The sequence below is a fragment of the Phalaenopsis equestris genome, unplaced genomic scaffold, assembly GCF_001263595.1.
Source record: "Phalaenopsis equestris unplaced genomic scaffold, ASM126359v1 Scaffold000276, whole genome shotgun sequence".
NCBI lineage: Eukaryota > Viridiplantae > Streptophyta > Magnoliopsida > Asparagales > Orchidaceae > Phalaenopsis > Phalaenopsis equestris.
The window spans coordinates 1,315,504-1,332,787 of record NW_018164718.1 but is presented as its reverse complement, the minus strand read 5'-3'; the positions used below and the strand labels follow the sequence as shown (position 1 = coordinate 1,332,787).

The window sequence follows — 17,284 nt, the reverse complement described above, 5'->3', positions numbered from 1 at the left end:
AAAAGCTATATTCATCAAAATTTTTCCTACAAAAAAGTCGACCACATTTCTACATTATAAAACTGCTATTTGTTTTCTTTATCCTTTAATATCCACCATTCATCAATTAAAAGGGCGAAGTTCAAATGTTTTCTTTATCCTTTAATATCCACCATTCATCAAAAAGGGCGAAGTTCAACGCGAAGTTCAAGCTAAAGATGTCCAAATCGAGATATCTCAATCCCCACATGTACTTTTAAATCCTTTCCTTCAAGTCTCTTAAAGAGCCAAATAAACAGAGGCTTAATTTTGCATTAAGATCTCTCGACCAAATTAAGGAATGAATGATGGGTCCAAACAAAATTATTTGTAGCCTCCAAGCTTGATATTCATCACATTGTCGCCTCTAAACCCAGACCAATCTTGACCTCCATTACCAAGTACAACCCCACTTGCTTAGCCAAGCCATCTCTAAGAACACCCAATAACGGTCATATGCCTTCTCTCCCAATAACGGTCATATGCCTTATCTCATGAACCCTCTTTAGTTATCATAATTTAACCCAGATTAACCAAGGTCGGTCCACTACTGTTGCTGGTTATAGAATGCAAGACGCCATAAGTCGGATAAAATCGTCCAAATGATATCTCATCCTACTAATGAGATATATTATATTAGTTAAATCTTTATTATCTAAAGTAAATAAAAGGGATATGACAAGGAATCCAAAAGGGGATGCTCCATCCTAGTCAGACAATTTATCACTAATTTGATCGTCTGAAATGCTCACCGGGGTAAACCTCTAAAGTGTTCTAAAATCATTCTTTTAAGAAGGGGTATGTAATAAGTTCATTCATTTTGAATTTTAAAAATGGCATAGAAGTAACGAAGAAACATCAAAAGTGCAATTTGAAGGTGCTTCTGAAATTGGAGTTGCATAACTCGAACCACAATACTTGAGCCCAATGCTAATAAAATGAAATCATAATTGAGACTAAGGCTCGATTAAATTACCCAGCACTTGTCATTTATCGGCAATTCTCAATCATCCATTCTAGCAGATAAGAAGTAAATACACTCGATGTACTAGTTAAAACTAAATATTGTATGTACATAATCAAGCTCTAGGAAATGGGAATGATTCAAAAAATAATAAGGGAAATTCATGTGCATACCACATAACTTGTATTGATTTTCATATCTAGCACCCAAAAGCTGATATTTACACTTATAACAGCTTGGTGTCATAAACCTATGCATGAAAAGGTGTATTTCACGTTTAAAAAGATAGTGATAGAGGTATCTTTCATATGATGTTAAGGACAAGAGTCGTATGGATGTAATTTTGAATGTTTAAGCTTTAGATAAGTATACAGATTGGAATTGAAGTAATCATACAAACCAAATACCCACTAAGCATTTTAGGGCTCTTATAAGGTATTTGGGAAGCTGATTTCACCAGAATGTGGTTGTGGAATAGCGAGAGAAGGCTAGTAAGAGTGGTTGACGGTGTTTGGAAGAAATTGTGGGGATAAATCTGTTGATGCACAGCATCTGGCTGAAATCAGCAAGTTGGATGGTGAAATGGTGAAATATGGGTGGTGAGGAGGTTCCACCACCTGTTTCCTGAGCAAGATACAAATGCGTCACTTGCAAAAGAAAATGATACAACACTCCGAATAGCATAAATGGAGAACAAAATCTCCCAAAACATAACTCACTAACTAGTTGTCCGAAAACAGTAAATGCACACATATATAATCTTCTAATAGAAATTACTCTAATTACAAGAGAAATAAGAAAGGACCAAAAATGAAGAAAAAAAAGAAAACTTACTGAAAATAAAAGTACAAAAAAAGTCGTGATAAGTCGAAAATAGATATTCCCCGACTGCGGGAGTCAAGGACTGTGGAATTGCGAAAAAATTCCGAACTGCAAGAAAGTCTCACACCCCACACAACTTGAGATCGCGAGATCCTCAAATTGCGGAAATCCCGTGATCACAGAAAATCTTGCATCTGCATGAGACCAAACGCGGTTCCACCTCTCGCCTCCCCCGTTCCCCTCGCGTCCCACATTAATTTGAGTTAAAAACTGGTTTTTAGCAGCCAGAGTTCATATTAGAATGTTAACTGCAATAAATCAGATTTCATGAAATGTCAAGGGCCTGCAAGAAAGTCCAATTCTGAAATGTAGAACCTCAAATTCGCATGCAATTGTGAAGTTATGGGAGAAATATGGAGGAAAATAAATTAAGGGAAACAAAAAATAAAACATAAATCTACGGCAATGCGTCAAAGTAATCTGAAACCCCAGAAAATGGATTGAAATATGCATATACTTGATTATAAAGAAGGAAGATTTACATATATACCACTCAATTCCAGCATATTTGCATATAACACCTATACTTCAATTTTTAGGTCCATTTCAGCTTTTAAAAGTTGAAAGTGGTATTTTTAATGTGCTATGAAAGATTTGGGTGGTATAAATATAAAAAATAAAGTTTAGATGTTAGATAAGTAAACACATAGGAATTGGGTGTTATGTATGAAAAAGGCCCAAAGTAAAATTACTGCAGAGATCAAAAGCCTCGAACAGGCTAATGGAATTGGGCATATTTAGCATAAATCTTTAAACATTGAAAGCTGGTGAAGGAGAATTAAAATATTCAACCAAGGTTCGAAGGTTTTAAATTGCAATAGCAAGGAACTGAGTAATAAAAGAGTCACGTTTTTTAACAAGCTTTGATAAGCAGAGCAATTTTGCTGATATAGGACAAGGAGTTCAGAAAGAGAAGCTGAAAAGTATAACTTATACTTGCCAATGGATAAACTTCTTCTATAGGTGTTCCAGGTTTCAAAGCCACAGCTGGTCGCATGCCCCTCAACTTGATTCCTTGGATAAGTTCTTTCCAATTCTCTACATCATGGAAAGAAGAATTAGATCAATCAATGACGAGAAATCAAGAAAAACGAACAACATCAAAGCATACTTAAGGCCCGCTTGGTATCAATTTTATTTTATGTTTTTGTATTTGCTTTTTTTTTTAAGAGATGTTTATTTAATATATTGTTTGTATGTTTTTATATTCTATTTTTAAAAATTAAATCAACTCGTTCTTAAAAATACTCAAAACAACTTCTGTGCTTTTAAAAAACATTCTTGCAATCAAACATATTTTATTGTGAATCAAAACATAAACAAAATAAAATAAAATTGAAAAATAAATAAATAAAAGTGAACAGCTCCTTTACAAACCAAGCTCAAAAGTGCATAATACCACCAACAAACATAAAGTTTAAGCTGGTATTAAAAAAAAAAAAACAAAGATGATACCCACCTTTGGAAACTTCAATGTGAAATGTAAAGCCTGAAGCGCCAGCCTTAGCTAAGGGCTCCACATAGTCTATGGGATTTGTCACCATAAGATGGCAGTCCAAATACGCCCTTTAAAGAATCAAAAATGAAAATTTTAATGTTTATTAATTTATGAAATATGCCAATCCTAAAAACATAAGATGCAAATAAAGCGTAGTACTTTGTATGCTTTCGCAAACTTTCAATGACTGGAGCTCCAATGGTTAGATTTGGAACAAAATGCCTGAGAGAGAAAAAAAAAAAAAAAAGCAGAAGGCCATGTGATCCGCTTTCTAAAAAACAGTTATTTGAATAATAAACCTCTAAAAATTCCTTACTACGAAGACAGAGATGGAGGTCACTTTTTTGGGTTTAAATTTACTGCTAATTAAGAAAATTAGTTTAATTTCAACTAGTACAGAAAGAATTTCAACATCAACAGCTTGAATTATTAAAGAACACATGGGTGTTATGCTTCAATAAGCTGAGCAATTAATCCCATCATTCTAAAAAAATAATGAAATGGAATTTTCTCCTTTTATGGTCTGCAAACATAAATATAATGTTAAAACTACCATGGTACTGTTTTTAATTTATCATATTAGAGTACATAATATAGAAAAATGCATATTCTCCTGCACTGTTTATTTTGTATCTTCCAATTTATATAATCTTTTAACCCAATATCACATCATTAATTAATGCATTTAAGATATCAGTATATTTGCTAAAAATATACTATCTTATGCAATTTATATTTGGCTAATTATCTGACTTTTGAATGCACATAATATGTGAATATGATATACAAGTCATGAATGCTCTAGTTCATGAAAATGATATCTTCGCTTGGCATAGTGGAGTGGAAAGAAACCATAGTGCTTAACATTTAAAAATATTCAAGTCAAATGTATCTTAAGCAATGCCTACCACCAATAACTTAATTGAGACCTCCAAAATGGTTTAATGTTCAAGTCACAACCAAAAATAAATACATATAGCAGTAAGGAATAATAATCACTTTCACAAACAATACAAACTATAACTACCACGGAACATCTTGATATACTTCTCAAATTTCAAATTAAATATACTTTCGAGAGGGCTACAAACAAACCAATATGTTCAATAATGTTTTGATCGAATAAAGTAAAAGCTCAAAATAATCCCATGATTATCAATAGGTGGTAAATTTAGTCCCAAAAATTTGCAATGCTTCAATTTAATTTCCTGATTATTGAAAGTAATCAAAATCACAAAATATTTTTTTAAGGTTTCTTCTTCTTTTCTTATACTTTTAAATTTAAATTTAGGTTTTTTTTTATGAAAGCAAATGATTAAAAATATTTGTTAGGATTTTCTGGCAGCTGAAGTGGTGTCTGGAGAGACTTTCGTCTACAATTTTCATTGTTTAAAGGTAAAACTCAAATCCAAGATTTCTCTTTTCTATCATTTCAAGAATTTTGAAGTATTGGTTCAATTAAATCAAAGTTTATTTTACTTAAATATAAAAGAATATACAGTATATTTATTTAAAAATATCGCATAAATTGTATATTAAAGATAGCATTGTTCATGAAAAATAAGATAATTAAAAATTAAATACAATATATTAAATGCAGATAATTATAAATATTTTTATGATTTGACAATCTTATTAAGTATAAGAAATGGTAAAGATTATATGACTAAAATGTATCTGAACTTCAATTAAATTAACTATAATATGAAATTCTCTTAAATTTTATCTTATGAAATACTTAAATAAAATTCTCTTAAATTTTATCTTATGAAATACTTAAAAAAACCTTCTATTATTTTGATTTCATTAATAGAAGGTTTAATGTTTATACTTAAAAAAAATCTTAAAAATACTTAAAAAAACGTATTTTATCTTATGAAATGCGAGCTCTATATATTGATTTAATGTTTATAATTATTTTGATATTAGTATCATTTAGTAATGTAAAAGATATGCTTATTAGTAACTATCATAATTAGATATAAATAAATATTATTTAAGTTGAAAAAAAACCTTCGCAGAGTTAAGATTTTGATTTCATTAATTATAATAGAGGATAATTAGAAATAAATTGGGATCAAAATATTAATCTATTTATTGAAAAAAATAACTTAATTATCAAAGAGAGCAGTGAATGCAAATACATAGGAGTAACAATGAAAAGTAATTAAAGAGAAAATTATAAAGAACGATAATTTATCAAAAAAAGTGAAGAATTCGATTAACAGGGATTTGCATGAATCATAGATTTTATTATTATGTTTTATAAGTTCTCAGTGTCAAAGTAAGTAGTAGTAAAAAATTCAAGCTAGCAATTCGAAGATCACATAGTTTAAAATGATAACTGAGATGAATAATTGTATTTCTGAATTTCATTACTATCTTCTACTGTTGAACCTTATGCATTTAACTTATATATTTTTAATTCAAAATCTTCATATTCTTGTGACCTAGGAGCGTATCCCGCAGGTCAAGAAAGCAGGATTGCACCCCGCATGCGATCGATTCTGTGCAACCTGACCGTTCGCCTGAACCAAACCGGTCAGATTTTCTCCCTTCTGAGGAGTCAGTCGGTCCTTTTAGGCCACTCCTAGTCAGAAAGCAGGATTGCACCCCGCATGCGATCGATTCTGTGCAGCCTGCCTGAACCAAACCGGTCAGGTTTTCTCCCTTCTGAGGAGTCAGTTGGTCCTCTTAGGCCACTCCTACTTATCTTCTTATTATTATTCATGATGTTTTAGGTTTAGTTTTCCGTGTTTTTTGTTTAGGACAACCGCCAACGCATGTGTTGCTCCCTTTGAGAGTTGTATCTAAGGGATTCGGTGGTGCTCCGGTTCCATCTCTCTCCCGTTGTTTTGCTTTATGCATGTTTTTGTTTGACTGTTGTTTTCTTTCTTCTTCTCGTGTTTCCAGTACGTCTAGGGTGTGGGAGAGAAGATATACCTCTCAAAAGTAGATAATCGTTGTATCATGCTTCTTTTCCTTTGATTTTCGTAAGAACAATCCTTATTTGTGTTTCTTTCACCTATTCGTTGCCGTTTCGTTGTGATTTGTTCGCTGATTTTGGTTCTGAGACGTATCAAGAGACCATGACAGTTTGATCACCGGACTCAGGATTATAGGTTTAGGAACACCTACTCCAAAGGTAGCAATCACATAGTCTTACCTACTACGGAGTTCGAGATTACATGTGCTTTTACCAGCATAGAAGCATCAGGAGAACCAATCTTGGTGATGACAAAGGACCGCGTGACAGAGAGGTGGTTACAGCACAAGGCAACCTGTATAGAGAGAGTTTCAGGACATTGTCATTGACAACTTAGCACAAGAGTTGTCACCATTCGGGAATATTCTGATCACCATCACTTCAAATTGGGTTGAGTCAATCTGGGTTACTTTGGGAGGATTCAATAGTATATACATGACACGTAGACCCAGTTTAGTTTCGGTAGTGTATTCCTTAAAAATTGGACTGATATGGGTCTTTACTCGCAAGTGAGGAACGTTCATTAGGTGTTTTGGGTATCAGTGCAACAAGCTGTGGGATCTGGATGCTCATATCATAGCAAGTGAGGACCCTTCAACCCTGAGGGGTGACAACAACTCTGCCACCTTCAACGTGCTGACAGAAGCTTTGGTAAATGAAGTCGAAGCTCCTCTGACCCCGAAAGATTGACTTAGGAGTAGGATGCTCTCAATGCGCGATAGAACTATCGCAAGATTGCTTGGGCAGACTTGTATCTTCCAGTCCAAATAAACCATGGGTCGAGTGGTTGATCTGATTGCTAGTGGTTGCCGCCCATTTGTTGGAGGCCACTCCTCTTTACCCTAGGCTATATGTATGTATGTATGTATACATGTATATATATATATATATACATGTATACATACATACATACATATAGCCTAGGGTAAAGAGGAGTGGCCTCCAACAAATGGGCGGCAACCACTAGCAATCAGATCAACCACTCGACCCATGGTTTATTTGGACTGGAAGATACAAGTCTGCCCAAGCAATCTTGCGATAGTTCTATCGCGCATTGAGAGCATCCTACTCCTAAGTCAATCTTTCGGGGTCAGAGGAGCTTCGACTTCATTTACCAAAGCTTCTGTCAGCACGTTGAAGGTGGCAGAGTTGTTGTCACCCCTCAGAGTTGAAGGGTCTTCACTTGCTATGATATGAGCATCTAGATCCCACAGCTTGTTGCACTGATACCCAAAACACCTAATGAACGTTCCTCACTTGCGAGTAAAGACCCATATCGGTCCAATTTTTAAGGAATACACTACCGAAACTAAACAGGGTCTACGTGTCACGTATATACTATTGAATCCTCCCAAAATAACCCAGATTGACTCAACCCAATTTGAAGTGATGGTGATCAGAATATTCCCGAATGGTGACAACTCTTGTGCTAAGTTGTCAATGACAATGTCCTGAAACTCTCTCTATACAGGTTGCCTTGTGCTGTAACCACCTCTCTGTCACGCGGTCCTTTGTCATCACCAAGATTGGTTCTGCTGATGCTTCTATGCTGGTAAAAGCACATGTAATCTCGAACTCCGTAGTAGGTAAGACTATGTGATTGCTACCTTTGGAGTAGGTGTTCCTAAACCTATAATCCTGAGTCCGGTGATCAAACTGTCATGGTCTCTTGATACGTCTCAGAACCAAAATCAGCGAACAAATCACAACGAAACGGCAACGAATAGGTGAAAGAAACACAAATAAGGATTGTTCTTACGAAAATCAAAGGAAAAGAAGCATGATACAACGATTATCTACTTTTGAGAGGTATATCTTCTCTCCCACACCCTAGACGTCGTTGGAAAAGAAGAAGAAAGTAAACAACAGTCAAACAAAAACATGCATAAAGCAAAACAAATCTTAGGTTATCCCTCTTAATAGAATCCACCACCTACATTTCAAAAACTTTCCTTGCCAACTTTTCCTCAAAACTCCTTTAATTTGCCCTCATTGAACACGTGATTATGGCCTTAATGGACCCCACTCTCTCAAGGTTCGCTTCTACAGCCACCTTGCCCGCTCCGCTTCTTCACGAGGCTCAGACCGACCCGCCAGTAAGCTAGTTGGTTGTGTGATTTCCGACCAGTCTAAGGTGGACCGACACTGTTCTGGCTGTAACATCTAACAAAATGTGATTGATATTCATTGGCACTATGTGACGCCACACCTGATCCTATAGTCGTTTCCCAATCGAAAGTTTGACGAGATAACTCCTATCAATGTTGACACTGTTCTCCTTCAACCACGTTATGTAAGACCGTTGAAAATGTCTCTGAGTCATGAGGCTCAATTTATCCACTATCTATATTGGCACTGCATTCTTAATGCTCCCTCCAATGATGAGACAGCATAACATTCATTTATCAATGCCTCAGGTGTAGAATATACTGTGGTAAAGTCACCATTGCTCCCTCGTATTCTCAGTATATAAGACCCTCACAACCACCAGCATCTCCCTCATCTGGTGGGATTCGGTACTCCTCACCCTGGTCTTCAGCTCACTTCCTAAACTGCCTCTGGGTCACTCACTTCCTCAATTGCTCTCTGTCCGGTGAAGGACACAACTCCGCTCATGGGGTAACTGGAAGCAACATGTCCAAAACCATGATATCTGAAACTAAGAATGTCAAAAATTGACATGACACGCCAACTCAACCAGAACCCGACTCAAAAAATCTTGGTTTGAGTTGACCCAAATAATTTTTTGGGTAGGATTTTAGTTAAAGATCTTAACCAATTTAGTTTTTGGGTCGAGTTCGAGTTGACCTGCCAAGCCTAAATTGACTTGAAATCGCACTATTAATCCAGAATTGGCCCAAAATTGACTCAAAATTGGCCCAAACTAATTCAATTTTAACCGAAATAAAGATTGTAACTTATGTTAAACCGGTTATACGGGTCAGATTCGGAATGACGGGTTAAATACGGATTGAAATTTTCGACCCATATAATATTTGGGTCGGGTTTAGGTCAAACATATTCTAGTAGGGTCAATTTCAGATCAAACTTAAACCAGACCCGCTAACCCGAATTAACAACCCTATCTAAAGTATTTCCTAGTCGGGACAGTAGTAGGCATGTTACTCTTCTCAGACTTCTTCCCACTTAGAGTGGCTATGACTTGTTGCTGACCGGTCTACACCACTCTGAGGCATGCTCCTCTTGAAGTCTCCAACTATGGGTGGTTGTTTGATTGGTAGTGATTGCATGTTCTGCTTCTGAGTTTCTCCACTTTTAGTGCTAAGATCAGCACATCCCTCGATGTCCAATAGAAAAAGATTGCATGAAAGTAAATGAGACTGAGAAAGAGAAGCTCAAAACTTGCCTTGAAGATATTCGTAGGGTCTCTCTAACTGCAGATGTTGAACCTCAAATCAAACCATATGATATATATATCTCACTGCTCATTACATTGATTCATCATAAAAATTGAAAGATGTAATTATTAATTTTATTGATTTAGAGCCTCTACATATCGTACTTACATATGTGATATTATTTATGATTGTCTGATGGAGTGGAAGCTTCAAGATAAAGTTTCAACAATTACATTAGATAACCCAAGTAGCAATGATGTGGCTTCCAGTTCATTGAAATTAAATTTTCAATCATGAGAAAAATTGCATTTTTCATGGTATTTTTTTCATGTGAGATGTGCGCATATTCTCAATATTATGATCCAAAATGGGTTAAAAGAGGTTCATGATATCATTCACAGTATTAGAGAGTCAGCAAAGTATTAAAAACAACACCAGCAATGTAACATAAATTTATGGAAATGACTAAACAATCGAGAGTTCCAACAACAAGGTCCTTATCAATTAATGTTAAAACGAGATGGAACTCTACTTTTAATATGCTAGAGTCTGCCTTTATTTGTCATAAAGTTTTTCAACACTATACAGTAAGAGATAACAATCTTAAATTAGTTCAAGATATATTGTGGGAAATTTATGCAGATTATGTTGTTGACTCTATTATTTCTAGTTCAACAACTACTGTTTCCCAAGATGGATCATCCTCTACAATTGATTCCATGTTTTCTCTATATCAATTTGACCGTATGCTTGGATTTAAAGATATTATTGTGGCTTCTAGTTCTGTGGAACCATCCAAGCCTGATTTGTAAGTATATCTTGAAGAGGGATTGGTTGTGTGCAATGCATATATATTTGATGTGTTTGATTGGTGGAAGATGAATACACTTCAATATCCTTGACCCTCAACTATGGCTCGAGATATTTTATCAATAATCATAATTACAAATGCCTCAAAAATCTGTTTTTAGTACTAGGGGTAGGGTATTGGATGATTATAAAAGTTTATCTACTAAAATCTTTAATGCATTAATTTGTGCATCATATAAGATCAGGTCTTCTCAAAAGAATATGAAAACACCTTTGGTAATCTTTTCAATCAATATAGTTTTTTTTATAATTTTATTCATTTCTATTACTAAATATTGAAAATCATTTTATGCAAGATTATTTTCAGACAAAGATATTAGAAGATGAGAAACTTAGTGCTCCGCTGCCAAATATTTGAAGTGAACTCTACGTCTTCATGGTCTTTTAGTTCTTCGGGAATTGAAACTTTCATACTTATTAAACTTATTATCAACTTGAACATTATTTATACTACATTTATTTCAGTTATTAACTAGTTATTATGTGTGCATAACTAGCTGCCTGATACTTTAATCATCCTAAATGAATGATCAATCCATGATTGATTACTTTACAACTAGCAATATTCTTCTAAACATTAGCAGGAAGAATGATATTTAACCTGAGACACACTGATGTACAGCAGAGCATGTGTTTGCGGCAAAATCACTTACCCATCCTGCAAGCAAATACCAAAGGAAATCAGAACATATGAGAGAAGGCACAAAGAAAGTTAACTTAAAGCTAATGCGGTTCATAAGAAGAAAAGAAACTCCAATATTCATTAAGCATCTTAAAAAGTACCTTGATATACATTAAAACATGCAGATTTTCAAAATGTTTTATCATTTTAAACAAACAGAATCTATAGAGCATTGCAAAGTCACAACAGAAACATTCTCAAGTATGTTCTAATGCACCATGTGCTAAGGAGCAGCAGGTGGAGTGCACTACCATTGTAACTACCTAGGGGTAATAAGTTCTTATGCTAAATATTCTACTAGAATATTCTGCTCTTATATACATATACTTTTCCCCTGTATTTGTTTGTGATATTAAGGAAGTTTCTGGGTGTGAATTCCTATTTCATCTTCCTACTTCATGGTCTCAGAGCAACGAACCCGATGATCGGATTCTCTTCAATCTTGAACTAGAAGTTTCTGGGTGTGAATTCCTATTTCATCTTCCTGCTTCATGGTATCAGAGCAACGCATGAAATCAGAGCAACGAACCCGACAATCGGATTCTCTTCAATCTCGAACTGAGGAGGCGACGGAGAAATCCAGATCTGCCGCCAATCATCCTCGAGAGCTTTAGATAATTACAGGAGAGTAAATGTTCGCACTTTATCTCTTCCTACTGGTGAGATTTTGATCGCCTTCTTCGCTACCGATTCTCTGCTTCGCTTGAATCTGTGTCGAGCTTGCTTATTGCAATGTCTACCCTTGATTCTTCCTTCCTAGAAACCCTACCAGCTAATGCCATACCCCCATCACTGAAATTTCTACTGAACAACCTGAAAATTTTCAACCAAGCCCCTCTAATAGCTGAGAATTACCACGTATGGCAAGCGCAACTCCTCAAAACCTCTTCAGCGAATGGCTTCCTGTGCTTCTTACAAGTGACCATTCCATGTCCACCTAAATATCTATCCTCCAATGAAGATACCCTAACTCCCAATCCTCAATACTCAAGTTGGATTCTAATTAATCAAAAATTGACTGCAGTACTGTTCTCAATGTTCTCTCCCTCAATTTTACCCTATGTACTTCAACTATCCACCACCGTTGAAACTTGGAGTACCTTAGCTAAGCGTCTCCCACAAACAAATAGATCGAGACTCATCCAGCTGAAAAATGAGCTTCATAACGTTTCAAAGAATACCCAATCCACGATCCAATATCTCTCTACCATCAAAACCCTCGTGGATAATATCTCAGTTGCAGGAGGGCATCTAGATCGTTAGGATATCATCCTATACACGCTAAATGGGCTACCATCGAACTACCAAGCATTCAAGATGGCGATTCTTACACAACTACAACCAATCTAGCTAGACGACTTCTATTCATTGTTGTGTAGTGAGAAAACTAACCAAGCGACGTATCAAAGCAAGTTGGGGTCTTTGGCTAACCCACAACTGGCTATGAATGCTTACCAAGAATGCTCGCACAACTCATCCCGTGGTTGTGGAAGAAATCAGCCCTCTACTTCTACAAGAGCTAAACCAAGCCGCACTTCAACCCGATCTTCAGTTGTGCACCACATATGCAACAATTTTGGTCACTCAGCTATGCAATGTTGGCATCGTTTGAATTTTGAATACATAACTACCAACAAGGCATTGCAAACCGAATCATCATGGGTTCTAGATTCCAGAGCTACATCTCACCTCACGGCAGACCTCAACCAACTTCAACTAGCTACACAAGCTGAAGGATCTGAACAAGTTTTTTTTTTTGGAAATGGTCAACCAATAGAGGTGAAGCACACAGGTAATGGTATTCTCCCTACACCAACCCGCAATCTTCGTCTTCCTTCCATATGCAATGTACCATCCCTCTTCCACAATTTACTCTCTGTTCATAAGCTCGTTGAAGATAATAATGATGTCATCATTTTTGATAAATCTGATTTTATTATCTTTGATCAACATACTCACTGAATCCTACTTTGTGGCCATAGCTCCAAGGGGCTTTACTTCATCCCTACTTCACAATGCCATTCATCTACTTCAATCACTCATCAAGCTTTGTCTACCTCCACCGAAATGTCTACATTGGAGCATAAAAGGCTTGGACACCCTCATCCGGATACTCTACATCATCTATCCAAGTCCCAACCGACACTTGGAATATCTTCTACTTTTTCTTTATATAATAGTAACAAATGTAGTAAGTGTCATAGACAACCATTTCCATCAAGTTTGACACATATATATTTATTTTAGTAACAAATGTAGTAAGTGTCATAGACAACCATTTTCATCAAGTTTGACACATATATTTATTTTTCCAACTTATACATTCCGATGTATGTGGTCCATCCCCAATCTTCTCAAATCAAAGTTCTCACTATTATGTGATTTTTATTGATGAGTGCTCTTTGTTGGTTATATCCACTCGAAGAAAAGTCTAAAATTTCCCAAATATGATTACAATTTTTACAAATGCTCGAGAATCAATTTGATGCTACCATTAAAATTTTATGATCTGATAATGGAACTGAATATGCCAACTATGAGCTCAAACAACCCTTTCACCAACAAGGAATTATGCACTGATTCTTGTGCCCATATACTACTCAACAAAATGGAGTGGTTGAACGTAAACACAACCATTTAATTGAGACTACAGAACCTTACTACATGACACATCTCTTCCACTCACATTTTATCTTGAAGCACTCCTAACCGTTGTTTATCTTACCAAACGTATTCCCCTAATATCCCTAATTGGCTTTCTCCTTATGAAATCCTATACAAGAAACCTCCTACATATGCTCATCTAAAATTGTTTGGTTGTCTATGCTATCCATGGTTGAAACCGATGGCACCTCATAAATTGGCATCACGCTCCACACCATGTAAATTTCTCGGTTACTCTCCAAACCACAAAGGCTCAAGTGCTATAACCCTCATACATCCAAACTTATCATCTCTCGTCATGTGGTTTTTCATGAAATCAACTTTCCACACAGTCAAGAGCCTTCCCCAAGCTCATCTTAAATCAATTCTTCATAATGTTGGGTTACCTTAAATCAATTCTTCAACTTTCCACACAGTCAAGAGCCCTCCACTGAACACACCGGTGTTGGGTTGTCGATGGACATAATGAACCAAATAGCATTCAAACGACTAAGCGGCACGCTATACGGCAAGGCTAGTAGCCCAAGGATCCAATCAAGAGTACGATATCAACTATTATGAAACATTTAGCCCAGTGGCAAAAATTTCTACTCTCCGAACTCTTTTGACAGTAGCTTTCAATAATCAATCGCATATCCTATAGTTTGATGTGTCAAATGCCTTCCTTCATGGCACCCTTCAGGAGACGATCTACATGAAACAACCAACTGGCTTTACAGATGCGCAATTCCCACTACATATGTGCTTACTCAAGAAAGCTTTATATGGCTTAAAATAATACCCTAGATAGTGGTACACCACCATATCAGAATTTTTAATCCAGTTGGACTTCATTGTGAGCAAGGTCGACCTTCTCTACTTATCCTCCGCAAGTCAGCAGGTAATATCTTCCTCCTCTTTTGTGTCGATGACATTCTGTTAATAGGAGATTGTATGGATACCATGAATGAATTGACCACCAAGCTCTCTAATAGCTTCCAAATCAAGCAAATTGGTGGATATTCATAAATTCTTGAGCATTGAAGTCTCCCGAACGGCACACTCAATGTTTTTGAGCCAACAATCATACCTTACCAACATCCTCCAAGAGATGGCAATGATGGTATGCAAATCAATCTCCACTCCTCTTCCAAGTAAGAAACTAGAGCGACCGGCCACTCAACCGCTTATGGAAAATCCAATGGAGATAGATGGGTTGTAGAGACCTACAATACCTTACAATTACCCGGCCATGTATCTCCTTCTCGGTGAATAAAATATGCCAACACATGCAAAAACCAACAATGCATCATTTCCATCAACTTAAACGGCTCCATCGCTACTTGCATGGTACACTTGAGTATGGAATTTCCATCACCCGTGGCAAGCTTACATTTCAAACATTTTTGGATGTGGATTGGGCAGGAGATGTGGACAACCAAAAGTCTACTACAGGGTTCTGCTCAATGCTGGGTAAGACACCTATTGCGTGGATAGTAAAGAAACAACAAACTGTTGCAAGGTCATCTACGGAGGCCAAATACTGGGCCTTGGCAGCAGCTACAGCAAACATTATATGGCTTCATCACCTGCTAATGGAGCTTGTTGTCCCTCAATCCCAACCGGCGAAACTATTTTGTGATAACATCTCGGCCACAACACTTGCTAACAACCCGGTCTTTCATGCTAAGACTAAGCACATTCCTACTCAAGACTAATCAGGTGACATCTTTACTAAAGCATTTAATAAACCCAAATTCAACTATTTTCGATCCAAGATCCAAGTTCTCTACAAGAACCGTCATCTTGAAGGGGGATCACAACAGAAATATTCTCAGGTATGTTCTAATGCACCTTGTACTAACTACTAAGGAGCAGCAGGTGGAGTGCACTACTATTGTAACTACCTAGGGGTAATTAGGTCTTATTGCTAAATATGCTATTAGAATATTTGCTCTTATATACATATACTTTTCCCCCGTATTTGTTTGTGAGGTTAATGAAGTTACTGGGTGCGAAATCCATTTTCATCTTCCAGCTTCACAAAGCTTCATCTCACATTCATAGAAGAGATGTTTCTTTTCTTGTTACATTTTAGATAGTAAATTACTAACAGCCACAAGACAAGAAGCTCCTCTGATTCCATGTACCAAATCCACCTGGTAACATTAACAGGTATATAAGACCACCATCAAACGTAAATATATATAGGAAGATTTACATAAATACCGCTCAATTCCTATGCATTTACATATCTAACACCTAAACTTCAGTTTTTGCATACATGCCAGCTTACATATGCATAAAAAGTGTAACTCACTTTTTAAAAGTTAAAATGGTGATGATTTTTATGTGATGTGAAAGATTTGGGTGGTATAAATGTAAGAAAGTAAAGTTTAGGCGTAAGATATGCAAATACATAGGAATTGGGTGGTATGTATGTTAATGCCCAAAATTTTACATACATTCTACCCAATTCTTATGTTTATATATATATAACACCAAAATTTTACTTTTTACATTTATACCACACAAATCTTTCATATCACATCAAAAATACCACCATTTTAAAATTTAAAAAGCCAATTACATCTTTTCATGTATAGGTAAGGTGGTATGTATGTAAAAAATGGAATTTTAGGCTTAGACGTGTAGATACATAGGAAATAAGTGGTATGGTATGTATGTAAATCTTACATTTTCATATATCTGAGTTTCCAAGCAACCAAGACATTGCTAAACAGTACAGTTCTTCAGCATAACCACCATTTTAGAAACGAACAATACCCAGAAGCGAGCATTTAGAATCAATAATCACGCAATCACGCTGCATTAAAAAGCCCTATAAATCCATTTAATGGATGGATAGCAGCACAGCATAAATTTACAATAAATCAAATGAATATTTACATACATACAACAAAATTACTATGAATTTACATATCAAACACAAAATGTTTGATGTTTAGGCTAGAAAACCTATATAGTTAAAAAATGAGCATAGAAAGACCATTTAGTTCCATTCAGAGGCAACTAATAATCAGTTCTTCGTACGCAACTAAAGCAGAAAACCCGAGCTGATCTCGCAGAAATAAAACCAAAGAAGCGGAGGAGATTATTACCATGATGTCCATGTGAAGCCAATCCGCGCCGAATCCTAACATCCGTTCTGCCTCCGAAGCCAGATTTGCGAAATCCGACGATAGCATCGACGGCGCAATCTTCGCAGTTGCCACCATCTCCCTCCCTTCTTACCTTCGAAAACTGAGGAGGTGAGTTTGGTCTTAGTTGGTAGGCCTCCCTCCTCGACCTCCCGTAAACAGACGTAGATGTAGGCCGGAGAAGACGACCGCGGTAGGTAGATGGTTGATAGCTCGGTCAA

General features: G+C 36.2%; 1 protein-coding gene across 1 annotated transcript; it reads right to left on the bottom strand.

Annotated features, from left to right (window-relative positions):
- Positions 1-2,803: 2,803 nt before the first annotated feature.
- LOC110024844 (ribulose-phosphate 3-epimerase, cytoplasmic isoform) lies at positions 2,804-17,284 on the bottom strand (the record flags this gene model as incomplete). The annotated part of the gene is given in 5 exon segments (XM_020725019.1): positions 2,804-2,902; positions 3,324-3,430; positions 3,522-3,584; positions 11,231-11,235; positions 17,025-17,284. Coding segments are annotated over 5 exon segments (391 nt in total), but the record flags the coding sequence as incomplete, so codon positions are not given.